Source organism: Eumetopias jubatus, unplaced genomic scaffold (assembly GCF_037043125.1).
Source record: "Eumetopias jubatus isolate StellerSeaLion01/CBP00866 unplaced genomic scaffold, mEumJub1_p1.0 scaffold_2, whole genome shotgun sequence".
Lineage (NCBI taxonomy): Eukaryota > Metazoa > Chordata > Mammalia > Carnivora > Otariidae > Eumetopias > Eumetopias jubatus.
Genome location: NW_028274808.1, coordinates 96,588,213 through 96,615,962, shown reverse-complemented (window position 1 = coordinate 96,615,962; position 27,750 = coordinate 96,588,213). Strand labels below are relative to the sequence as shown.

The window sequence follows — 27,750 nt, the reverse complement described above, 5'->3', positions numbered from 1 at the left end:
CCAGCCACCTCAGACCTATTTGTAGTCCGGTGAAAGCCCCAATATCTTACCATCTCCAGGGCTTTGTACCTGCCATGCCTTTGGCCTGATATGCACTTGTCCCACTCTTCACCAGCCCAAACCATTCTCTCCACCAAGCCTTAGTTAATTTCTTAGGGAAGTCCCTAACTTTCCTGTTCAGGTGGGATCCCCCGTTAGTCACCCTCATAGCTCCCTATACTTCTCTCGCGTCACCCTTCCCTCAGGCATAATCATTTGTATAATCACTTCACTAATTAATGTAAGTCCCATGAGGGTAGGGGCTCTGTATTTTGTTCACTGCTTTATTCCCAATAATGACATGGTGATTGGTACATAGTAGGTACCCCTTGAACATGTATTGAAAGTATGAGTAAATAATTTTAAGGCTTAAGATACATATACATAATTTTATTAGAAAATGTACATTCACAATGTAAAATAAATTACAAATAAATTTGCAGTAGTCAAAAACAGTCCCGAAAATATCCTCTCAACAATAAGTTACTCTATTCTTGAGCAGATGCAGATAGTTTATACTCCCCCCGCCCCCACCAAAGATTACATACAGATCTATTTCACTTTATGCAAGATAACTGGAGGAGTTTAAATGTAGGCAAGCTTAGCAAGGTAACATGGAGATGCTTTGTGAAGTTATAAATCCCTTCAAATATAAAAAATCACTTTAGGTTTTCAGAAACTTTTCTTTTCTGAAATACAAACTATTTTCAGTTTTTTATATCTTAAGGTCTCCTATCATCTTTTTCAATTTATAGTCCACTTGTCCCACTCAAGACCTTAACTAGGAATTTTCTCCTCCAACTTTATCTCCCTGCCCTGTCCTTAACGCCATGTCATTTCCTTATCTTCTTTTGTGCCAAGATGTGTGTGGTATAATCCCCCAGAAAAGAAAGCACTCTTAATAAGAAGTCATTTTTGCAAGGTTATAGTTTATCTGAATTTTACCTGACATTATAAACCTTGGGAAGTTGGGAAATTTTCTATGTCATATTCTTGCATGGAAACAGTTTACTTTGTTAAGGTAATAGCTCCAGTGAGTGGGCTTCAAATTACATTTTTTCAAATATTTCTGCTAATAGGAGTCACTGGTATACATAACTTAATTTACCTCTAAAATGTGCAATTAACTGGTCTTGCAACTTTCTGGGCTATTTCCCCCACTATAACAGATTTAGTTGTTTAGAGTGTGGAGTCTAAAGACAGACTGTTACTCAGACAAGTGTCTTGTCTGTACCTCTGTTCCTTTTTTTGTAAAATGGGAATAACAGTACCTTTGCTTTATAAGACAGCTGTGAAAATTAAACTGTATGTTACACATTACCTGCAATATGGAAAGAATTCTATAAATGTTTGCTATTATTTTCATCATCACCATTATTGTTATTTCTATCACACACACTATCTAAACCAAGGGTGGAGTTTACTCTTTAGGATTAGAGTTACCTAAAAAATGTAACACTGAGGAAAGAGCTGCAGAATATCAGGGAAGAGACAGCCCCGGACTTGACCAAACAGCCAGAAACCTGGCTATAGCTCTGATAAGTCTAACTGAAGCAGAGTCTGGCAATGAGAGGTGGAGATGAGTAAAAACAATCTCTAAAATTTAATCAGGATGATTTCTGTCAGATTAAGCTTTCTAGTAGTGCTAAAGAAGTTGGATATGAGAGTATGCAAATTTCAAAAACAAAAAAGCCAAATAGTCTGATTTAAAAATGGGCAGAGGTGGAGTGCCTGGCTGGCTCAGTCCATGGAGCATGCGATTCTTGATCTCAGGATTGTGAGTTCAAGTCCTACACTGAGTGTAGAGCTTACTTAAAAAAAAAAAAAATTAAAAAAAATGGGCAGAGGATCTGAAAGGACATTTTTCCAAAGGACATATTTATGGCCAGCAGGTACATGAAAGGCTGTTCCACATCACTAATCCTCAGGGAAATGCAAATGAAAACCACAATGAGGTATCACCTAACACCAGTGACAATGGCTAGTATGAAGAAAACAAGAAATAACAAGTATGGGTGAGGATGTGGAGAAAAGGGAACCCTTGTGCACTGTTGGTAGAAATGTAAATTGGTGCAGCCACTGTGGAACACAGAATGGAGGTTCCTCAAAAAATCAGGTACTACCATATGATGTGGCAATCCCTCTTCTGGGTATATATCCAAAGGAGATGAAGGCAGGATTTCAGAGATATCTGCACTCCCATGTTCATTGCAGCATTATTCCCAAAAGACAAAATAGGGAAACAACCTAGATGTCCATCAATGGAGGAATGGATAAGGAAGGTGTGTGTATGTAGTGGAATATTATTTAGCCATGAGAAGGGAGATCCTTCCATTTGTGGCAACATAGATGGACCTTGAGGTCATTAATGCTAAGTTAAATAAGTCAGACAGAGAGGGACAAATACTATATGATATCACTTATATGTGAGAATGGGATGGTGGCTGACAGGGGCTGGGGTGTGGATGAAACGGAGAGATGTCTGTCAGAGAACTTCGTATTTTAAGATAAATAAGTTCTGTGGATTTACTGTACAGCATGGTGATCACAATTAATAATACTGTATTATATACTTAAAAGTTGCTAAGAGAGTAGATCTTAAATGTTCTCACCACAAAAAAGAAATGATAATTATGTGATAGGACAGAGGTTTAGCTAATGCTATGGTGGTAATCATTTTGCTATGTATAAGTTCATCAAGTCAATGCATTGTACACCTTAAACTTACACAATGTTATATGTCAATTATATCCCAATAAAGCTGGAAAAACAAACAAAAGGTACAGGGAGAAGATATCCCTCTACAGGCCAAGGAGAGAGACCTCAGAAGAAACCAACCCTGCTGACAACCTTGATCTTAGACTTCTAGCCTCCAGAACTGTGAGAAATAAATTTTTGTTGTTCAAGCCAAAAAAACCAAACAAACAAAAAACAAGAATACAGCAAACAGTATAAAGTGCAGATTATAGAGTTTACTTATTTACTTTGAGATTTTTTTTTTAAGATTTTTTATTTTATTTATTTATTTGACAGAGAGAGAGAGACACAGCGAGAGAGGGAACACAGGCAGGGGGAGTGGGAGAGGGAAAAGCAGGCTTCCTGCCGAGCAGGGAGCCCGGTGTGGGGCTCGATCCCAGCACCCTGGGATCATGACCTGAGCTGAAGGCAGACGCTTAATGACTGAGCCACCCAGGTGCCCCTTACTTTGAGATTTGAAAATAAAACTTAGCATAGGAAACATCTGGAAAAATATTTAGAACTATTTTTGGATTTTTTTTGGTAATATTGATTATCCACATACATAATTCTATACTAGTTCTTATCAGCATTCAACATATGTAGAGGTAGAAATGTATACATAGAGAGTGTGATTTAGCCAACTTCAAGTAAACTCGGTAAACTGTTAAGAGTAAAGCAATTTTACCTCAAATATTTATTTATTAGCCTAACAAGGTTGGGGCTGTCATGGCCCATGCAAATTTAAAATTCTGCAGTTCTGAATAGCTACACAGTTTGAAAACTGTTGTGTCTTCCCTGTCACTACCGAGAGATGGGAAAAGTAAATAATTAAAGTGATGATAGTTTTTCTCCAGAATTTAAGAGAATTGAAAAATGCCAATAATCTTAATAAACAGTTCGCTATTCAGTATATGTATATAGTAACACACTTGGCTTACATTTCTAAAGTGAGTTATTATTAGTACTTGAAAGAAAACCGTAATTAGTCCTATTAAAGGTAGTGTAATTCATCTTGATCTCTTAATCTTCTTTATTGCTCAAATATTAGCATTATTTGTCTTACCTATTAACTGAGGGGTTACTTAGTGAGATCCTGAACTAAAATAGGACAAAAGGTGTAGTATTAAAAATAATGACTTATAGAATGTCAGGTAGAATGGCAGGCCATGTAGATAGAAAATTTAAGAGTCATGATTTTTATTTCATAGGAAATTTGATAATAGAAACTGTATTTTTTAATAAATAAAAAGTAGGTATCTTCAAAGAGAGAGGTACTTCTATATTTAGGTAATTTCTATAATTTCATTTTTTTTGTCACAGGTAATTCATACAGAACTTTCCTTATGGTTTCATTGCATATTTTCTCATTATTTTAATGACACCTCTGCAGTCTAAGAGTACAACTTCATATTTATAAACCATTGTCCATTCACTCATGGGTTCATGCAACCCCAAAAGAGATGTTATAATAGAATATTTTTTGAAATAAGGAAATTATGAACCAGAATGTTTTTATATTAACTATTCACAATTACACATTCAATTCCCTGTATTATTCAATATATGTTCTTGTTATTCAAAATATACAATATTAGCAGCCTGACTTTTGGAAACTGACTCATGGCAACGACCTAGGAGAGCCTTGGAAGAGGAAGTCCCACACAACAAGTACTTTCCATCACAGGGTTAGTTATGTTACTCTTGAATCCTTCCATGCCTTACAGAAAAAGCAATAAGTCTTTTGTAAACCACAACCAGGAGCAGGATGGTAAGTACCACTATTCCACACACAAGGCTGAATGCCCATCGCGGGCCCAACGAAGTGTACAGTTGGCTGATGAACACGGGTCCAAGAATCCGTGCTGCACTTCCAGAAGCTGTTAACCAGCCCATGTACACACCCTATGGCAGGGAGGGGAGGAGGAGAAGCAGACTGATATTCAGGTTTAGTTATTTTAAAAAATAAGGATGATACTACTATTACCAAACTATGATAAACTCATAAGAATCACTTTCTCCATCTTTTATTTTTTAAATTAAATATAAAATGCTTCTATATAAATACAGCAAATAATGAACAGTAAACTTATTTGATTTGTCACTTTAAGAAAAATATAGTACTATAAAGGGACAAACAGTATCTGTTGAAGCCCTGGAAACAATATAATTTATTAGTTACCTTTTACAGCTAACATTTATTTTGTACTTACACTGTGCTAGGTACTCTACATATATTGTTTCCAACATTCACAAATTTCTACAATTGGCATTATCCCCATTTAACAAATGTGGAAGCTGAAGCTCAGAAAATTCAAGTAACTTGTCCAAACTATTTGAAGGCATGGTTGGCTGACTCCACTGTACCACTTTCCACTATACCACAATGTCACTCTTCCAATAATCTACCCAAGAATGTACAGTGCAGCAATACTTTCAATATCCTCAAATTGAAAACAACCTATGGTAGATTAAGTAAATAAATTATGGTATATTTAATGAATGGAATGCTAATCAGTTGCTTAAAAGAATAAGGTCTTACATGGAGTAAGATCTTATAATGAGAACATCTATATGCACTGACATGGAAAGAAGGCTATGGCTATTGTAAAAAAATTCAAGACGGAAAAAAATTTATGTACATGAGATCTTTTTCTAAAAAGGCATGAGTGTGCATATACTTGAGTAGGTATTGAAAAATGCAAATGAAGTGAACAGGAGTAACTTTAGTGTGTTGAGGCTAAAGGGAGCCTTCATTTTCTGCTATACATACTTCAAACCATTTGAATTTTGTTACAACTATCATACGTTGCTTTTGTAATTTGCTTTTATTCTTGATTTTGAAAATTTGAAAATACAATTTTATACGTTAAAAAACTCAGAAATGTTTTACCTATTATTATAGTTTAAAAACATAGTATTAAAAATTTTCTTTTCTCTTTGCCTTATTTCAGTAGAAACACTAATTTCTGCCCTGAAAATATAAAACTATCAGTGTAATTTTTAAGGAAGAAATTAATGTTTTCACTTTGTGACCATTTAAACAATTTCTACTAAAAAGACGAGTCAGAAATAAAATTTGGGGGACACCTGGGTGGCTCAGTCAGTTAAGTGTCCAACTCTTGGTTTTGGCTCAGATCATGATCTCTGGGTTGTTGTTTTTTTTTTTTAAAGATTTTATTTATTTATTTGACAGAGAGAGACAGCGAGAGCAGCAACACAAGGAGGGGGAGTGGGAGAGGGAGAAGTAGGCTTCCCGCTGAGCAGGGAGCCCGATGTGGGACTTGATCCCAGGACCCTGGGATCATAACCAGAGCCGAAGGCAGACGCTTAACGACTGAGCCACCCAGGCGCCCTGTGGGTTGTGAGATTGAACTCTGTGCCAGGCTCCATGCTCAGCACAGAGTCAGCCTGAGATTCTCTCCCTCCCCCTCCACCCCTCCCCTCACTCTGGTGCTCTCTCTCTCTCTCTAAAATAAAATAAATAAAATCATAAAAAAAGGGCTGAATATGATAAAAATCTACCAAGTCAGCTTGTATAAAAACAGAGAATGGTAGCAAAAAATGTGAGTGCTTACAACTATATTTCATATAATTGCAATAGCAATATCAGGGTAATTAACTCACCTGAGGTTTTGGTCCTAGAATTTTTGAATATAATGTATAGGACATAACATTACAGGACGGATAGCCTATTCCAATTAGCACAGCTGATGTGAGGAACTGGGCCAGACAGATCACGGGGGTGTGGAAGCACCAGGCTTGTTCAATTGGGCAACCAGTTGGTCCTTCACTGTGATCTTCTCTTGGAGATTTCCAAAGAGTAATAATAATTTCCCCAAATGTGGTATTAGGAATTGAATTATTATGTAAATCTGTTGAAACAAAATTAGTACAGTGCATTACTTGCTCATTTTAGATGAATAACAGGGGCTAACGTTATAGAATTGTGTATGGCTATACCTTCCCACTGTATTTTGGGAAACTGATTTCCCCAAGGTAACAAGATAAAGAAGCCAACCCATACAACGATGAATCCTCCCAGTAGAATAGCACGCTCGCCAATCCTGTTAAAGAACAGAAACTCTGTAATTTAAAAATAAAACAGTATTACAGTTTCATTACTTCTATATTTTAAAAATTATGATATAATATCTTGATCCTTTTAGTCATATACCAACTAATATGAATGTTAGACATAATTTTCCACAAAAAGAACCAACTGATTTCAGATCTAGAACAGAAAATGTATAAGATGAGCCTGGAGGGGTGCCTGGGTGGCTCAGTCAGTTAAGCGTCTGCCTTCAGATCAGGTCCAGGATCTCAGGGTTCTGGAATCAAGCCCCAAGATGGGCTCCCAGCTCTACAGGGAATCTGCTTCTCCCTCTGCCCCTTCCCTGCTCCTGCTCTCTCTCTCTCAAATAAATAAATAAATAAATCTTAAAAAAAAAAAAAAAAGATGAGTCTGGATATTTTTTCATACCAGAGAGTATAGATGCTAGCAGTGACTACTAGGTACTCCTAGTACCTAGATAAAGGTACTCTGAATGAATTTGAAGATGCTGGCCAAAAACACAACAGTGTGAACACCAAAAATAATAGTAATGACAATGGTTTAAAACACATAAAATTGTTATAATCTATGAATTCATATTATATTAAAATGAAGTACTCTTGGGGCACCTGGGTGGCTCAGTCGTTAAGCGTTTGCCTTCGGCTCAGGTCATGATCCCAGGGTCCTGGGATCGAGCCCCGCATTGGGCTCCCTGCTCAGCGGGAAGCCTGCTTCTCCCTCTCCCACTGCCCGTTTGTGTTCCCTCTCTTGCTGTGTCTCTGTCAAATAAATAAAATCTTAAAAAAAAATGCTCTAAAAAATAAAATAAAATAAAATACTCTTGGTTACTTTCACGGGATGTTAGGAAGCCAACTCATTATTTAAAAAATCAGTTAATAAATGGAAATAGTCATCTTGTCTTTCTTATATAAACTGTACCTCAAGATAACCAAATAATTGGTGATGAGAAGGTTCTCTTTAAAGAAAATATTCCAAAAAGTTAAATAAAGACATGATAGAATTAAAAACCAGCACTGTGCAATAATCTATTAATAAATTATTGAATCTAGGAATGCTCAATAGTCACTAACAGTATAAAAAGATATAAACAAAATGTATTTCTTGTGATGTAAGCACATAATACCACCTATAAAGTATATTCTTGCCAAAAATTGAACTCAAATTTCATCAAGCTTCTAGATCTAAGGACCAATTTTTGAGAAATATAGTAAACACAGGAAAATGTTAAAAAAACAAAAAAACACCACAGGGATTCAATCAGCGAGATCCAAAATGTGAGAAACTATTAAAGCATACATCCTGGTTTCTTCAACTTGGAAGGGAAAAAAAGAGAGAAAGATGGAAAATGTATAGATTGAGACTTAAGAAACTTAAGAGCCTGATCAAGTAAGTTGTGAAACAAAACAAATTTTAAAAATATTGCAACAGTAGAGAAAATCTGAATACTGCCTGGATATTTATAAATCACTTAATTTTTAAATTTATTTTTGTTATTTACTTTTTAAAGATTTATTTATTTATTTGGGAGAGAGAGAGAAAGAGACCGCACATGTGCATGCACTGGGGGGAGGGGCAGAGGAAGAGAAACTCAAGCAGGCTCCCTACTGAGCCTGCAGCTGAGGCAGGGCTCTATTTCACAACTCTGAGATCATGACCTGAGCCGAAATCAAGAGTCAGTTTCCTAACCGACCAAGCCACCCAGGCACCCCCACGGTTAATTTTTTTAGATGTGAGAACGTTAACTTTTAGAGATACATACTGAAATATTATGGAAGACATGAAATGATATCTGCTATTGGCCTCAAAATAATCCAGGTATAGGGGATAGGAGTGTGGAGTAGGTAGAGGTATAGATGAATCACAATTATCCAAGGATTGGTAATTGCTGGAGTTGGGTAATGGATATTAGAAATTCAGTATGTGATGCTCTCTATTCCCTTGTATATGTTTGAAATTTTCCATAATAAAAGGTGAAATATACAAACAAGACCAAAGACTTCCTAAAACAAAAGAAAAAAACCCAAACACTTCACATCACCCTCAGAATACCTATAAGGTCTCACATCTTTCTGACCAGATGTTCTCCCATTTGCCATTTCTTTCCTTCTGCTCTGGCCAAACTTGCCTTCCTGCTTCTTTCTAACACTGCCACTCTCTCCCAACCCTGCCCTTGCTACTCTTTATTCTCTTCCTTTCTCCGTTTTTCTTCATAGTACTTACACTACCTTACTTCATATATTTGTTTATTGGTTTTCCCACCCAATAGAATACAAGCTCTGTGAAGGTATGGAATTGGACAATCTGTAAGAATGCCTATCAGCAGGACTGCTCTACTCTATGATGCATTTATTATTATTTAATTTTTAATATAAATCTATGTTTATGTTTGTATCTATATCTTGGCTCCTGTATTTAGCTCCATAAGCATAGGAATCTTTCTTCATAGTATCTCCCATTGCACCTAACCCTACACACTGACTCATGATTTGTTAATTGGTTTTAGAACTTTATAAAGTTTTCTAAAGTATTATTTTTTTCAACAGATTTTTTTTTAAAGATTTTATTTATTTATTCATGAGAGACAGAGGGAGAGAGAGAGGGGGAGAGAGAGAGAAAGAAAGAGCAGAGGGAGAAGCAGGCTCCCAAGGAGCAGGGAGCCCGATGCGGGACTTGATCCCAGGACCCTGGGATCATGACCTGAGCTGAAGGCAGACGCTTAACCATCTGAGCCACCCCAGGCACCCTAAAGTATTATTTTTTTTAAAGATTTTTAAAATTTATTTATTTGAGAGAGAGAGTGAGAGAGAGAGCATGAGCAGGGGGCAGGAGAGGGAGAAGCAGTCTCCATCCCAGGACCCCAGGATCATGACCTGAGGAGAAGGCAGATGCTTAACCGACTGAGCCAGCCCAGGTGTCCCTAAAGTTCTTAAGTATTATTAAAGCATTTTAGGAATAATTAAATTGTTAGAATTGTCTAAACTCATCAACTAAAGTCCCATCTCAGACTATATGAATGAACTTAATTTTATACAAGCGCTTTCCCCAAAGTATGTTCATTACAGTGTAGTTTTACAAAATGCTTCTTTAAAACAATGTTCTTGGGGAGTCTGGGTGGCTCAGTTGGTTAAGTGTCTGCCTTCGGCTCAGGTTGAGATCCTGGGATCCTGGGATCATCCCAGTAGCAGGCTCCCTACTCATCAGGGGGTCTGCTTCTCCCCCTCCCTGTGCTCCTGCTCTCTCTCTCTCACAAATAAATAAAATCTTTTAAAAAATTAAAAAAAAAGAAAACAATGTTCTGTGGTCAAAGTTAAAGTTACAAGTAACTTTGAGAAATGCTACATAATGTCTTTGTCATTATGGTGATATTATATATATGTCCTGAAGATTTGGAAGTTTTAGAGTAAAGAAGTTTGGTAATTTTAACCAGAATTTTCCAGACTTAACCATTAATTCTTTTCTGTTGCACAACATATATTACCATACAGCAGAATAAAGTTTTATAAAATACACTTTTAGAAATACTTAGTAAAACCCATAATATACAAAAGATATGTTAGAAGAAATTAATTCTTGTGCTCTCTCTCTCTCAAATAAATAAATGAAAATCTTTAAAAAAAAAAAAATGGGGCACCTGGGTGGCTCAGCCTGTTAAGCGTCTGCCTTCAGCTCAGGTCATGATCCCAGGGTCCTGGGATTGGGCTCCGCATGGGGCTCCCTGCTCAGTGGGGAGTCTGCTTCTCTCTCTGCCCTTCACTCTGCTTGTGCTCTCTCTTGCTCACTCTCTCTCTCTCAAATAAATAAATATCTTTAAAATAAAAAAAAGAAGAAATTAATTCACTTTGTAAAATATCTTGCTTTACCGAAGAATGTAATGTATGGTATAGAAATATCATGCTCCCTTAATAAACTTTAAATCTGTTTGCAAACATTCAAGGACTAAAAGTAATACATAATTAGAGAAAAACTTTAAGTTATTTTACTAACACACTTGTGTATGTTGTTAGCTCTGTTTCATGTTTCACTTTAAAAAAAAGACTTTTTTAAAAGTCTACTTTAAAATGCACTGAAACAAAACCAAAGACACATAACTTACTTCTTGGAAAGTAATTTAATCCCCATGAAAATAATAACCGCCTCAACTCCAAGAGCAGCAAGTATTATTCCACCATATAATACAGCTTGTTCTCTAGTCCAGGCATACATATCCATTGTTAATGGAGTAACGATTCTAAGAAAAACAAAAAAATTATTCTTATTTTATTTAAATCATAGTGATTATAAATATGAAATAGAAGCTTTAATAACGATATTGATACATTCAAGAATTTGCATCCCTTTTAGCAAGGACACCAGCTCTACATAAAAAAAATTAACACATTTTAAGCACATTTTGTTGTCACACGCACAAGCTACTAAGTTTGACCGTATTTTTATTTACTAATATTTATTTTTAATTATATAATATATCCACATTGCAAAAAGTCTGAAGGACAGGAAAAGAAACAAACCAACTGTAATTCTTACCATTCTAACTAACTAGTCATGGTTAAACTGGTTTAAATTAGTTTCTTTTTAATTTCATTGAAATAAGTAATAACATAATAGTAATAATGTTACTATTAAGTGATGAGAAACTTGTTGGATTTTGTTTCTTCCTCAGTCTCTTTCATCCCTCTTTCTGAATATATTTCTTTCCCTACTTTTTTTTTTTTAAGATTTTATTTATTTAAGAGAGAGGAGCGAGTGAGAGAGAAGGAGCAGGGGGAGGGGCAGAGGGAGAGGAAGAAGCAGACTCCTCTCTGAGCAGGGAGCCTTGACATGGGGCTTGATCCCCAGACTCCAGGATCATGACCTGAGCCGAAGGCAGACGCTTAACTGACTGAGCCACCCAGGTGCCCCTCTTTCCCTACTTCTGAATGTTGTTCTTCTTTTATATGACTGTCTCCTTCCTTGCCAAGCTTCTTTTCCTGCTATCTCCTCTATTAACTGGTTACAAAATGGAATTGAAATACATTTAAAATATTCATTTTTTTTTAAAGATTTTATTTATTTGACCAAGGAAGACACAGCGAGAGAGGGAACACAAGCAGAGGGAGTGGGAGAGGGAGAAGCAGGCCTCCCGCTGAGCAGGGAGCCCAATGCAGGGCCTGATCCCAGGACCCTGGGACCATGACCGGAGCCGAAGGCAGACACTTAACAACAGAGCCACCCAGGCGTCCCTAAGATATTCATTCTTAAAAAAAAAAAAAAAAAAAAGAACATCACCATTTTTAATTTTAAAATCAGAGGAACTGATGAGGAAAATGGTTTGGTAGTTTCTCAGTAAGTTAAACATAGAATTCCATATCATTCAGCAAATCCACCTCTGGGTATATAACCAAAAGAACTGAAAGCAGGGACTCAAACAGATACCTGTATACCAACGTTCATCATAGCAACATAGCATTATTCACAAGTGCCAAAAGTAACCCAAATGTCCACTGATAGATGAATGGATAAATGAAACTGGTATATACACACAATGAAATATTATTTAGCCATAAAGGTATGAAATTCAGATACATGCTATAACATGGATGAACCTTAAAAACATCTTGCTAAGTGAAAATAAGCAAGACACAAAAGGACAAAAGGAAATTTGTTGTATGATTCCATTTATTTGTGGTACCTAGATTGGGCAAACTCATAGAGAAAGTATAATAAAGGCTATACCAGGGGCTAGGTGAGGGGAACGGGGACTTACTGTTTAATGGGTGTAGAACTTCTGTTTAGAATGATGAAAAGATTCTGGAAATGGATAGGGGTTATGGTTGTACAACATATGTGAATATACTTAATGCCGCTGAACTGTACAATTAAAAATAATTAAAATGGTACATTTTATGTTACATATATTTTACCACAGTTTTTAAAAATGCCCCAAATCAGACGAACTGAAAATTTCACATACCTCAATAATTTTAAAAATAAAAAAGTCAAGCAAATCTACATGTACTGGCATAAAAATGTTACAATTATTGACAAAGGAATAAACCAAATTTTCAAATGATGTCCATATTCTATGTTGATTTAATATACACACTACACACACACACACACACACACACACACACACACACACACATACACACATACCCCCCACTACTTGCAGTTGTATAAAAAAAAAATTTGAAAAATCAATACTGAAGTATTAGCAGTGGTTACTTCCAGGGAAAGAAAAGGATGTGGAGATATAGTTGTAGTCTTTAGAATATTTATACCAAGAATGTACTATTTTTATAATATAATGGAAAGGCATTTTAAAAATAAAAAAGCCGTATGATAGCTAAAGGTCACCACAACCTATACAAGGCAGAGATTTCATAATATGCTAGTTTTCTTCAGGATCAGAGCTTAAATAGAGTTAACATTGCCAGGCTGAACCCCATACACGTAAAAAGAGAGTTATAGAGCTTAAAGTTAATTTAAATCATGGCACTAAAGTTTTAGAACTATATTAAATATATATATAACACTCAGAAAAAGAAAAGAAAGACTAGTGAAACAGATTCCTTTAAAAGGAAGTAAGATAAAGTAGTAAGATTACAGAGAATTAACTATATTCAGGTTAAAAGCATAATTTATATATACTTTCTATATCATGTCAAAAAATATGCCTTACATAAAGTTTTTGAGAACATCGATATAACTGATTAATGTTACATTAAGAAATACAGGTTATTTACATAATATGATTTGATGAAGACAATAAAACTTACGTTTCAAAAAGGGCAAAGATAAATAGAACCACAAAAAACAGAATATTGGTGGCCACAACAGCAACTTGATCAATATTTCCTTGGGGAACCTGAACTTCATCTGTACTTGCTATAATAAACAAGAGAAAAATTATATTACTTAAACATCTAATTTTTCTTATGACACTAAAATAATGTAGAAATTATATGTAGCAAATTCTAAGAGTAAACATTTGAAATCACTTTTAGGCTCAAAGCAGTTTAAAAATAATGATTTATATGACAGAAATAATTTTTAATTTTTATTTTTTTGAAGATTTTTATTAATTTATTTGAGAGAGAGAACAAACAGGAGGAGCTGCAGAGGGAGAAGCCAACTCCCTGCTGAGTAGGGAGCCCGACGTGGGGCTTGACCCATGACCCCGGGATCATGATCTGAGCCAAAGGCAGACGCTTAACTGACTGAGCCACCCAGGCGCCCCAATAGAAATAATTTTTAAATGGCATTTAAAAATAAAGTGAATTTTCTTCCCAGGAGCTATACTTTAATTCTGTTATCCCGCTCCCTCTGCCTCTCTCCCTGCTCGTGCACTCTCTCTTTCTTGCTCTGAATAAATGAATAAAATCTTTAAAAAAAATAAATTTCCATTGCAAGTTTTTTCCCTATTTCACCTAAATCTTAAATTTACGAGGATTTCAATGAAGACTCAAATAGTTTATTAAATCAGTTAGTTCTGTGATTCACTTCAATGGATATATATTTTGATTTTCAATGCTATGTGAAATTAGTATTAGTAAATATCCTTGTTATTATCACAATTTTTTAAAGTCCTTATGTTATTATTTATATATTTATATTATAAAGAAATATATTTTGCAAATATCCACCAAGTTTTGATGGTGGTTTTATAAATTAGTTGGGCAAAGTGAGTGTACTGACTTATCTTGAACTATGTAGTTAAGCCGCACACTCAATATTAGCTATTCCTGATATAACTGAGAAGTGTGAAGCCATATAATCTACTTATATACATTTGTCATGCTATTTTATAATTTACCCACTTATTCAGAGTAAACCAGGCAAGTAATTTAAGAACGTGTTCATTTTATGCTGTCTTTAAGCGTATGCATAGCAGTGGCGGGGCGGGGGGGGAACTTCCCTCGGATACAGTAAGTTTCTCGTAACTGTTTTCATCATAGTGCTCGCCTCTGTATCTTAGGATTCTGGATGCTGGTCCTTGTGGGCCTTGTATTATTTTGGATAGACCTCCCTGATTTTCAATCACCATCTAGAAGCCAGTCTTTATGCCTTCGAATCAAAAAGCAGCACTGCCCCAAGTCAGACTGGAGTTTGCTTCATACGTGGTTAGTTTCCTGTGGCCTCCACCCACTACTGGCTTCAGTGGGAAAGCTCAGAAATGTTGCATTCTAGACTGTGAGGCTTGACTGGGTATCCAAATTATCAGAATTTTTAAGAAAAGAATACATTCATATATTGATTCAAAGACTATGTAATTAGAAATTATCATCTATCCAATGATAATATTTTTAATAATAGGGAAAAAGCAGACACATTTTATTTAAATATTTACTGAAATTTAAAAAGGACTTTTGTTTTGGAAATCATTTTGAAGTACCGAGAATTCTTGAGAAAGAAAATAAATCTGGTCTTTCTAAACTCCCATTTGTGCTTTAGGGCAGTGCTGTGCAACAGAACTCTGACATGATGGAAATGTCCTTTCCCTGTGTTGTCTAATACAGTTAGCCACTAGCCACATGCACCCATAATTAAACACTTGAAATGTTGCTAGTGTGCCTGAGGAATTTCTTAAATGTAATTTAATTTAAATTTAAATAGCCAAATGTGGCTGGTGGCTACCATATTGGACAGTGTGGTTCATAGACCAGCAGCATCAGCTCCTGTGACAGCTTATTAAAATTGTAGATTCTCAGAATATCACTAGGTTTGCTAGATTTAGTAAATAAAAATACAGGATACCCAGTTAAGCTTGAATTTGTGATAAACAATAACTTTAAGTATTTTCTCTGCAATATTTGAAATTTAAGTATAAGAGGGGCGCCTGGGTGGCTCAGTCGTTAAGTGTCTGCCTTCAGCTCAGGTCATGATCCTGGGGTCCTGGGATCGAGCCCCACGTCAGGCTCCCCACTCAGCAGGAAGCCTGCTTCTCCCTCTCCCACTCCCCCTTCTTGTGCTCCCTCTCTCGCTGTGTCTCTGTCAAATAAATAAAAAATAAAATCTTTAAAAAAAATTAAGTATAAGAATGTTCCGTGAAATATTTGAGGCATATTTATACTAAAAGATTATTTGTAAAAATAATAAATAGTAAATAAAATAAAAGATGATTTGTTGCTATCTGAAATCTAAATTTAACTGGCTGGGACATATTTACACTAAAAAATTATTCAAATTCAACTGGGCATCCTGTGTTTTATCTGGCAACCCTAATTAGACCTCTCCCCAGGACTACTGATTCAGAACTGGCATTTTAACAAGGTTTCCAGGTGCTTTCGAAGCATGTTAAAGTCAGTGAAGCACTGATCCATACTGTTATCCCCTTCTAACTTCTCAAAGATTTCCCTTTGGTGTATCTTCCTTTTCTCAGCACCTTATACTCACCCTCTTCAAATTGTTCATTCCTTTTACCTGATAGGTCCTTCAAGTTAGCGCCCTATTTTTCACGTTTTAAGCAAAGTGGCTTATACCCTCTGCTGGCACTTCCTCACCATTCTTTCTTTCCTTTCCTTTTTTATTTTGAAAACTTTCAGATATATTTTTAGCCCCTATATTCCCACACTTAAGTCATCTACCCCTTCCTTTCCTTTTTTCTCTCACTCTCTCTTTGTTGCTGTAGTGTTTTTCACTGGCTTATTCTGAAATTTCTATCTCTAGCTTTGATCTTGGCTGCCACAATTACAAATGCCTCCAGCATTTTTTGAGTTTTTCTAGTGTAGCACTATATTTAGCTTGATCCAAACTGAAATCATTTTCTCTGTTCAGCCAATGTCCCTTCCTAAATTCTTGTTCTCTCCCATTCTTTCATTTATCTAGACTCAAAACCTGACAGACATCTTCAACAACTCCCTCTATTCCTTAATATGCCCTATTCAATCTGTCAAGAATCTTGATTTTTTTTTTTCCTCCAAAAACTCACATCTATCCCTTCTCCATTCTTAGCTGCTGCCCTAGTTCAGGCCTTCACACATCTGGATTAGTCTCACATGGACTCTATTGTTACACTTCTCCTTCTTTCAAAAACTTACTAATGCTCCTCACCACTCTGCTCTCCACCCTACTACTTTTAACTTTACCTTCCACTAGTTTTGTTGTGAAAATTAAATAAAATGGCTATAAAAGTGCTTGGTAAAATAACACTATGTCTTTTTCACAATTTTACAAACTCATTAAAGGCAAGAACTGAGTTGCAATCTTTTGCACAGAGGGGGACACTCCACAAGGAGGAAATAATTAGTACTTAAATAGTGGTTTATTTAGTAAAATATACCTATTGACCAGATTGGGTACCTACTTCTGAGTCAGAGAAAGATCTAAGGGATGAAAATGTATGTTTGTAGAGTATACCAAAAGAATAAAAATACACAAGAGAAACCTATTCCCATGATTAAGGGAGTAAAGAAATGCTTGAGACAGAAAGACACATTTGGTAGGAAAGTTACTGAAATCATTCCAAAGAACTGGAGGGTTTTAGGATATTGGCTCTTTACAAACAAGATGAAGTGATTTTTAGCAATGGTTTTAGCCTTGCCAATCATGAGCACCAAATAACTGATCTGGGCATGCCTTTTTAATTTTTTTTTTTAATTTTTAAAAATTAAAAAAATTTTTTTTTAAGATTTTATTTACTTATTTGAGAGGGAGAAAAAGAGATTGAGAGAACGAGTGGGAGGAGCGGCAGATGGAGAAGCAGACTCCCCTTGGAGCAGGGATCCCTACTCAGGACTCGATCCCAGGACCTTGGGATCATGACCCAAACCGAAGGCAGACGCTTACCCGACTGGGCCACCCAGGAGATCCTGGGCATGCCTTTTTAAAAAATAATCAATTTAGGAGCGCCTGGGTGGCTCAGCCAGTTGAGCGTCTGCCTTCAGCTCAGGTCATGATCCCAAGGTCCTGGGGTCAAGCCCCACATTGGGCTCCCTCCTCAGGGGGAGCCTGCTTCTCCCTCTCCCTCTGCTGCTCCCCCTGCTTCTGCTCTCTCTCTCTCAAATAAATAAAATCTTAAAAAATTATAGTCAATTTAGATAACTTTCAATTTTGAAGATCCTCCCCAGTCACCCACTGTACTGTCCTCAGAAGTAAAATCAAGTAAATATCAGACAGACAGAATCATCAGAAACACTTTGATAATGTTCTAGTAATTTAGTCAAACAGGTTAAATAGTACCTTCTTCAAAATTAACATTTTTACACTGTCGTCCTGAGTCATCCACACGATGTTCTCTTAAATAGAAAAACATAAGTATTGTGTCCATGAAAAACTTAGTATAATAGATAAATGACTTAAATTTATTACTAGCCTTCTATTTTTGCACATTCTGATATGGTTTATTTTACTGACTTTTGAGTAATGAAATTATTACCAGTGAGATATAACCAACAAAATTTAAAAGATACAAATTACAATTCTTATATTATCCTATAAAATGAAAAATAATATTCAATTCATTCAAAAGCACATATGATCTACCTTAATAAATATTTGACATTTTCCAGTGATTTTAAACATTTGTTGTAAATGTTTTTGGGCCTTTGGATAAAGTACTCTAAAGAAATATAAAGTAATAAAACTTTTGTAGTTTTATAAAATTTCTTCTAATAAATAAAAGATATGAGAGATATAAGTAACTTTTGTATTTAAGATTGATACCAATCATTAATCTACTTAAAATGTTGCTTTCATGCTGTTCCCCTACTTAGAAACCTATAGTTAGTAAATCAAGATCAAACCTTGAGTCTTCAAAGACTTTATTCTCATTTATTGGATTATCCATTATTTCAGTTATGAGTATTATATTCATTAGCTGATCAAAAAAACATGAACACAACTATAGACATCAAAAGCCAAATAAGGCCTTTATAGGAATAATTATCTTCCAATAATGATAATGCTTATTTAATTTCACAATCTACAAAGGTAGTTTCATCATTTCTATCTAATTACCTTAAGAGAATAAGGATCAGAATAATATTTAAAACTCCCAGGAACGCGCCAAGTAAAACTGGTGCTGTGTACATGTTTATCTGTAGTTTAATGGTATCCCATGTCACACCTTTTTCTCCAATGAGAGCAAAACAAGTCTGGAAAACTTAATGAAATAAAATGTATACAGATGAATTAAGTGGGAGGCACAAGCTAAAAAAATGTGAAAGACATTTACCATGAGATTGGAAGCAACATTATGGAATCATCCATTTACATCATGCATCTCAATAGAGGCAAGAAAGTTAGTTCAAGGGAAGGGGGCAAAATGTTACTTTTTCTGTATAAAGCATAGATATTCGTACAGTACATAAAAGAAACACAACTGACCTGTGGTATTAGGAAAAAATGTCTAAAAAGGCTCCTTAGGGGGACAGTAATGAGAAAAGTTTGAGAAACACTGATGTATATATACTCACAAAGTATTATATTTAAAGTAACTTGTCAGTATCTTCCTTTTTAAAAAATATCTCCACAGGAAATCTAAATTATCCAGTTTCTTCTATAAATAAATCATGATTTAATTTAAGAAACAGAATGTCACATTTTAAGTCAATATTTCAAATTATCACTGTGTATATGGTATTTAAATTATATGTTTTTTTAAAATTTGGATCTATGGCAAAAATCAGATTCGAAGAGTACTGGTTTGCTTTCCTGATGTAGATTCTATATCTGGCTCTTCCAATAATTTACATGTAACCTTAAGGTAAGGATGAAGTAAGACACTATAAAACACTTAGAACAGTCTCTGGCACATAGTAAGCATTCAAAAAATGCTAGTGCTGTTAATGTGGCTACTACAGGAAAGGTCATCTAATCTTTTTCAGGCCTATATTTATGCATCTATATATAATATAAAATATTTAAATGAGCTAATCTTTAAAATACTTTTTTTTCTTTTTCTTTTTGATTATTTCTTTTATTCTAAGGTTGAAAATGTGGCAAATCAATGAACAAGGTGATATAAATTTTAGTGCCAATCTTTTTTTTTCTAATGTCCTGTCTGCCTTTATACTAGCTGGTACTGTCTCTGAACCTCAGTTTTCTTGGTTCTAAAATGCTATGAGATTTATTGCATGCTTTTACCTCATTTATTTTATTTTGTTTTATCATTATTTAATCCTTAAAATACTTCTTAAGTGGTCAAAATATTTACTGAGAACCTAAGTCTATACCAGGTACTGTGCTAGATACTGAGGAAGAGTGGTAAATGAAAAAGACCCAGACTATGTCCTCATATATTTTATAAAATGCAGTTGGCCCAATTATTCTACATTTGTGCTTATTATATTTTACTCCAGAAAACTAAACTGAAACATTAGATTTTGGTGAAAGATAAATTAGATTCTCTTTTTTACAGCTTTTTCTTGGCTATCTAAAAGGAAGTAATGGAAACAGGGGTGAGGGTGGGATATTAATGATGAAGTAAACTGAGTTGGACTCAAAGTGATGATATTCGTAACTGCAGTATTCAAAGCATGAGCCAATTATATGGTTTTTTAATATTTTTCTAAGCATAAAAATTACTAATTTATCTAATCAGCAAAAAGTTACTTGCCTTGGGGAAGTATTAAATCTCATTAACAATGTTTTACACTCAAAGTTCAAATGAAGTTTTGGAAGAAAAATGGTCTTTAAACAGTCTTTTAAACATTCTTTCATTTTCTTCAACCTTAGAAAAGTCTGAAAGGCATGGGCAGAGAGCAAAAGAGTTAAGAACCTCCTATAACTTTCCTCAAATCCTCAGTCAAAAGAATTTTGTTTCTAATAAATGGGGAAAAAAGCAAACTATTATGGAGATGTCAAGCTAAATGATTATTTCACAGAACATATACTCAGGAGTCAGAGTTTGGTTTAAACCTCATATTTCCCATTTGCTATCTGGCTGACCTTGAATAATTTACTTAGATTCTCTATGCCTTGGCGTCCTAATCTGTAAAATGGGGCTAATACCATTTACTTTAGAGGACATTTGTTAACACATATAAAGAGCCTAGCCTCCTGTTGGATCAAAAAATACTAGTTTCCTTTCAGCTATGAGGTTTTACACTTGGATTCCATTTAACATTTGAACCTCAAAAGTTTTCCCAGTTTAAGTAATGACAAGTGAAAAATACCTACCTGGACCTAGAATAAAACCTAATGCTTGACATGCGCTAGTGTTTGCCATGGAACTTGTTCTTTCCTGGAGGGAAGTAGCACCGGCAATATATGATCTAATAACTGCCACATTTCCTAAAAAAAGATACAATAATTCAAAGTAAAAGAAAATATCCTTCAGTTTATAAAATTCAACTTAATTAGGCTTTATATAGAACAAAAATCACTGCTTCCTCTTTATGATCATACAAAGCACGTACATTGAGAAAATGTATCAATTAATGGAAAATATTGCTTTCAGTAACATGAAAACACATTTAAAGATCTGAATGAATGAAAAAAGGCATTACAGAAATGTTAAATTTTTTTCTTCATTAAATATGGAGAAAGCACATTAAATATGGAGTGAATGGCATACTAGTGATTGCTACAACTATTTTTAAAAGATGTCACAAACTCTGCATGCTTAGGACCCATAATATAAGAAACAGAAAAAGAAATCCACTATGAATTTGACTGAAAACAAATTTATTGAAAAAAAATTTCTTGAGTTCTTATTATGGCAAGAGACTCTGTAAGGGGCCACAGAATATTTTAGGAAGTCATAAATTGTCTCTAATTATAAAAAGTTTACTATCTGGTTGGTGATAAAGGTGAAAACAGTGCAAAACAGGATATAAGCAAGTGCCACAGACAAGCTAGAGAAAGGAAAGATCTGTTAAGGGGTAGTTACCTAAGAAAGCTTTATGGAAGATGTGGAACTTGAAATGAATCTTGAAGGATGAAGAATGATGGGAACAGAATCAAGAAACTATAGGTAATGGGAACATTATGAGGAAAGGCAAAATGATAGGAAAGATATTTGTCTATTTGCAATAAGAGATCTATATGTAAGATATGAGATTATGAGGAGGTGACACCAGGTGAGAAAGGGCCATAAATGTCAGGGTGAATGAATCTGACACAGCCAAACATATACATAAATATTACCTGCTCCAAATCCCACCAATCCACGAGCAACCAACATGTAGTATTTATTATGAGAAGCTGGAACGTGGACATATGCATAGAGGCAGTTAGCCGCGACCGAAATGAAGATGGAGACAATAAGAGGTTCTTTTCTTGGTCTATAATTAGACCACAAACCAAATATAGGTGAAGCTACCATTTGGCCAAGACTAAATGAAGCAATAACCCAGCCCAAAAAACTTGCATCAGCTGTCTGATCAATCTGCAGAAAAAAGTACAATGCTTTAAGAATTGTTATCCAAGAAAAATAAAGTTTAAAACTTAAATAAATTTTTCAGACCATGTAACATTTCCTATTTAAAGAAATAAAAGCAATAATTCTAACATACAAGTTTTGTAACACAATTACTTATAGTAAAGGATTCAAACTTCTGACATTACAATTAAATGTGCTACCAATTCACTACACACTAGGAAAAATGCTTGGGAAGCTTCATCTTTTAGAATGCTTATGGGAATTTCTGGTTCATAAAAATCTTGTTAAAAATAATCACATTATATATATATAAAACAATAACATCATAAAAATAATATGCCATTCTTTAATTAGTATAATGTAAATATAATTGGTGGCACCTGGGTGGCTCAGCTAGTTAAGCGTCTGCCTTCAGCTCAGGTCATGATCTCCAGGTCCTGGGATTGAGCCCAGCATCAGGCTCCCTGCTCAGCAGGGAGTCTGCTTCTCCCCCTCCCTCTGCCCCTCCCTCCTGCTCATGCTCTCTCTCTGTCTCTCTCTCTCTTGAATAAATAAATAAAATCTTTTAAAAAAATAATGTAAATATAATTGTTTAGACTTATGCTAATCCATAAGCTAAATAGCTTATGGATTAAAAAGTCATTAGCACCGTAAATGTATTTTTTAAAAAACTGGGCACAATAGTCAAATGCTTAAAGAAGAGAATAAAAACACAAAAGTTGAAAGAGAATTCTCTCATTAAACCTATTACTAATTCTTCCATTCAACACAGACAACTTAGGATTCTACCACTGAAAGAGGGTTTATATATCATGATAAATATTGTGGAAAGAACCAAATGATTAAATTCAGAAAATGAAATACTTTAAAAAATAGAAAATTTTAGCTCACAAAAGGGACTATGGAAAAAATTAACAGATTTTTAAAAAAATATATGCTAGACTATACAACAATTTGGAAAAATCAGAACCATTAGGAAATAAGATTAAACATACTCAGGTTAAGTGACAGAACTTAAGGAAAACCATGGCTATGTCTTTTCTAAAGATATTTTTAAATAATTTAAAACCGAAATATTTGGGTACATTTTCTTGTGGGGGATGAGAAAAAAGAGTGAATACATATAATGATACACAATATTAAAGTTCTAGCCTTAAAAATATCTCCTATTTTAGACACTCTGGTTTTTATTTTCTACCCACATTACCTTTAGTGCCTTTGATCTATTAAAATATAAAATAACCATGTCATAAAAAAATTTAAATTAATTTTCAAAAAAGCAATAAAAACTCAATTTAATGATAAATGTGGTTTGAAAGCAAAAGGATGCAAGTGTCTTCTCAGGATATCATCTGATTATAGTCAAGTATCCATCTCATGGACAGAAGCTGACTCTCGGGGATGGCTCTAACAATATGAATAATATTTGCTTGAGACCAATGGAAACTTTTATTTATTTATTTATTTTTTAAAGATTTTATTTATTCATTTGACAGAGAGCAACACAGTGAGAGAGGGAACACAAGCAGGGAGAGTGGGAGAGGGAGAAGCAGTCTTTCTGCCAAGCAGGAAGCCGATGTGGGGCTTGATCCAGGACCCCAGGATCATGACCTGAGCTGAAGGCAGACACTTAATGACTGAGCCACCCAGGTGCCCGGAAACTTTTATTTTAGTTGGCTACTATTTACAGTGACTGGAAAACTGGAATCTGCTAGAATTCTGTTAGAATTTCAACAGGAAATAAAATGGTTTGGGAGATATAGGTTCTACACTATAACAGAAGGTGTCACTTCAGTAATTGAACTGTTATCTGTGCTCTCTCTCTTACAGTAAAGCAGCATCTTATTTCTGGTCCTCTGGCCACCTCCGGTGATCTCTATCATACTGTTTTCAAAATAAAATCCAAACTGCTTATTATGAAAAACTCGCTCACAAGTTGGCCACTGTCTCTCCTCTCTAAACTCCTCTCTCTGCATGTACCCTTCCCCCAGTTCTAACTTCCAGCTACACAGAACTGTATGAAGTTTCCAAAATGAGCCAAGTTCTTTGCCTCCAGGCCTTTGCACCGGTTTTTACTGCCCCCTTCTACCAGCAATGCCTCCCCAACCTCCAACTCCCTGGCCCCCACCTTTTCTTCAGGAAACTAACTCTGCAGACCTTCGAAACTCAGCTCCAGTGTAACTGATTTTGGAAAGTCTTCCAGAATTTAAGTTTGGATTAGAAACATCCCCCTAACAGCCCACGTCTGTCTGCCTCTCTCTCTCCTTTCTCTCCCTCCTTCTCTCTCACAAACACACCCATACTTTTTTAAAAAAAGATTTTATTTATTTATTATTTAGAGAGAGCAAGAGAGCAGGGGGAGCAGTAGAGGGAGAGGGAGAGAGAGAATCTCAAGGTGACTCCGCACTGAGCACAAAGCCCCACACAGGGCTTGACCCCATGACCCTGATCATGACCTGAGATGAAATCAAGAGCCGGTTACTTAACCAACTGAGCCAGCCAGACACACCATACCCATACTTTTAGACTTTTAGACTTTTATGGATGTATAGTATACGGTAATCATCTGTAATTAACTTGTTTGGTTTTGTACACTTCAGTGAAAGCTGGATCTATATCTTCTCTAACCAAAACCCTCCCCAAACGCCAAAGTACATGGTATTGAATTTTAAAACATCATTCTCTAAACATGTAATTACATTGACAAAGTCAAAGTTCTAGAAATCTTCATGCTTTGCTGCAGGAATTAAGACATGAATATGGGTGTTCCAAGCCTCTTTATGTATAGATTACTGCTTATTAATTCAATTAATAGTCACTTAGTCCCTCTCTGTGACAAAACCTGTGCTAGGCAATAGGGATAGAAAGATGAGTTAATACAGAGTTTCCAAACCGGGTTTCATCATCAAGGAGTTTCCAAACCAGGCTTTACTTTTCTGGTATTTGAGTTGCTGGCGGTGGGGGGTGGGGGGGTGGGGGGTGGAAATCACATGTTTCAATTTCTTATCTGTCAAATAAGGATAACTTCACAGAGTTGTCATAAGAATTATTTGAGCCAATACCCGTGTAGTGCTTAGGGCAATGTCGGCATATATATGCACTCAATGAATGTTACCTATACTGTATAAAAACTAACATTTCTTAGTACTTTGTTTTACATATAATATGTCGATTTTATTATTTTAATATAATTCATGCATGAGTATTCCCACTATCTTCCTGGCCCTGTAAAATAACCTATTCTTCCAATTCAAAGTCTAGGTTTAAGAATATAAATCTTCCTGGAAATTTATCCCACTTTTGGGCAACAAAACCCAAGGAATCACTTGGCTGATGGCTATCTATCAGCCAGAGCCAGAAAGAAGTACAATTCAGAGGTTCACACCAGTGCCAAATTCCTTTCAGACAAATAATTTACTGTTTTGTTTTGTTTTCTGGGTTTTTTGGGGGGGGGGGTCTAGCTTTTTATCTTTCTTACAGATGGCTTTTAAGCTAATATTTGTCAACATATTATCATAAAAGAGATGGTAGCCTTAAATTAAGAATTAAAAAGTTTAAGATAGTAGGTAACACAGCACTGTGGTTAAGAGTCAGATTTTGGTTTCAGATAGGTTTTGGCTCTGCCATTTTCTAGCGGTGTGACCTTGGGCAAGCTACCTAACTTTCTGAGTGTGAGTTTTTCCACCTGCCAAACAGGAGTGATAATAATCATTTCACAGGTTGTTATGAATTATCGAAAGGTGAAAGGTTTACCAGTGTACCTAGCACATATTATTGTTATGAAACAAGTTGAGAAAATTAGTTGATAAGTTTTTTAGGGAAACTGTTATAGTTGTATTGCCAAATAATTAGTTACAAGTTCATGTACTCACAAAATTGACCTTTGAAGGGCTTTCAAATATTTGGAGAAAGGAGTGTACCTTCTCAAAATTCAACATATTGTAAAGAGATCTAATTATTGTAAATACCTTTCTTTTGATAATTTTGAGGTTAAACAGACTGAGTATAAGGACTGGGTTTACAGAAATTATTACAGAAATAAAAAGAGTTTTGACACATGGAAATATATTTTTGGCAAAGAACTGCTCTAGAATTGTTAAATATTCTGCTTTAATCGCAGTAACTATGCCAGTAAGGAAAGAATTTTTAGCGTCATGGGTAACAATTGCATGTAATATAATTTTTTGATTAATTTTCAAATAAATTCCAAAATAGCAATGAAAATGTGGCGCCAAATCAACAAAAATGACATTTGTATTTGTCCTTATATTCCTTTTAAAATATCAGATATTTTAAGAGTCAGCATTTTCAAAAAGTTAAAAATTCATAAAAACTAAAAAATCTAAAATGAAATATTAAATGTCAATAAACTTCTTGTATCATAGGCATTATTTTTAATCTCTAAGTATTCATCAAATATGTCTAGTATTTTTGTTGAAGCTATCTGACCATCTTAACAATCTAGTAGGGAAGTTAATTCTCTGTAAACACACTGTTATGGCACTCAGTGATAAGTGTTAATGATAACCGGGTATGGAGGTACATAGGAAAACCTTTTAACTCAAACTGGGCTGGGGGACAATCAGAGAAGGCTTTTTGGAGGAGGTTACATTGGAACAAAGCCTTGAAGAATGAATAAAAGATAACAGGAAAGTAGGGTGGAAGGGAAGGACAGAGAAAAGGAGAGATGAAGGCAGGGAAAGCATTCCAGAAAAAAAGGGAAAAAAATGTATGAAGACTCTAGGAAGCTAGGTTCATTCAAGTAGATATATCTAACAAATTGTTGGCTACAGATCTAACATGGACCAGGGGCGCCTGGGTGGCTCAGTCATTAACCATCTGCCTTTGGCTCAGGTCATGATCCCAGGGTCCTGGGATCGAGCCCCACATCGGGCTTCCCGCTCTGCAGGAGGCCTGCTTCTCCCTCTCCCACTCCCCCTGCTTGTGTTCCTTCTCTTGCTGTGCCTCTCTCTGTCAAATAAATAAATAAAATCTTTTTTTAAAAAAAATAAATAAATATTTAAAAAAAAAAAGATCTAACATGGACCAAAGCTTAGGATTTAGGCTACAACACACACACACACACACACACACACACACACACACACACACACACACACACGGCCCAACCTCTGGGAAAGCCAACATATAAGGAGCAAGTTGATAAATCTCACAAAAGAATTTAAGAACAAATATTTAAAGAGCAAAGCCAGGAGAAAGAAATGTACAGAAGCTAAGAGAGGGTTTTCAGAAGCAGGGAGAGGACAATGTCAAATGCTACCCAAATATCACCTAAAGGACTGAAAAGTATCTATTTGGTCAGCAATTAAGTCACTGATGACTTTAAGGAGAACAGTTTCAGGGTAGCAGAGTTAATCAGATTGTAGCAGTTTAAGGAGTGAACAGGAGGCTGGAGAGTACAGAGGAGCTCCAACAAGAACCTTAAATGAAATACTGTTATAGATGAATTATGTCTGCAACTTATATACTGATTTTCATTAAGTTCATTTCTGGAGATTTAAGATAGAATTGACATATATCTACATTATGTTATATGTCAAATATGTATATACATATATATATATAATTTTTTTTA

At 35.3% G+C, this 27,750-nt stretch overlaps 1 protein-coding gene across 1 annotated transcript in view; it reads right to left on the bottom strand.

Annotated features, from left to right (window-relative positions):
- Positions 1–483: 483 nt before the first annotated feature.
- The window catches only part of MFSD8 (major facilitator superfamily domain containing 8), a 40,980-nt gene continuing 13,713 nt past the window's right edge, over positions 484–27,750 (bottom strand). The window contains exons 4-12 of the mRNA XM_028102363.2: positions 21,920–22,160; positions 20,951–21,064; positions 18,788–18,932; positions 18,011–18,066; positions 13,609–13,717; positions 10,944–11,078; positions 6,739–6,842; positions 6,403–6,650; positions 484–4,680 (exon numbers count right to left, since the gene is read on the bottom strand). Coding sequence (XP_027958164.2) covers positions 4,474–4,680; positions 6,403–6,650; positions 6,739–6,842; positions 10,944–11,078; positions 13,609–13,717; positions 18,011–18,066; positions 18,788–18,932; positions 20,951–21,064; positions 21,920–22,160 — 1,359 coding nt within the window. The 3' untranslated portion in view covers positions 484–4,473. The remainder of the gene's footprint in view (positions 4,681–6,402; positions 6,651–6,738; positions 6,843–10,943; positions 11,079–13,608; positions 13,718–18,010; positions 18,067–18,787; positions 18,933–20,950; positions 21,065–21,919; positions 22,161–27,750) is intronic.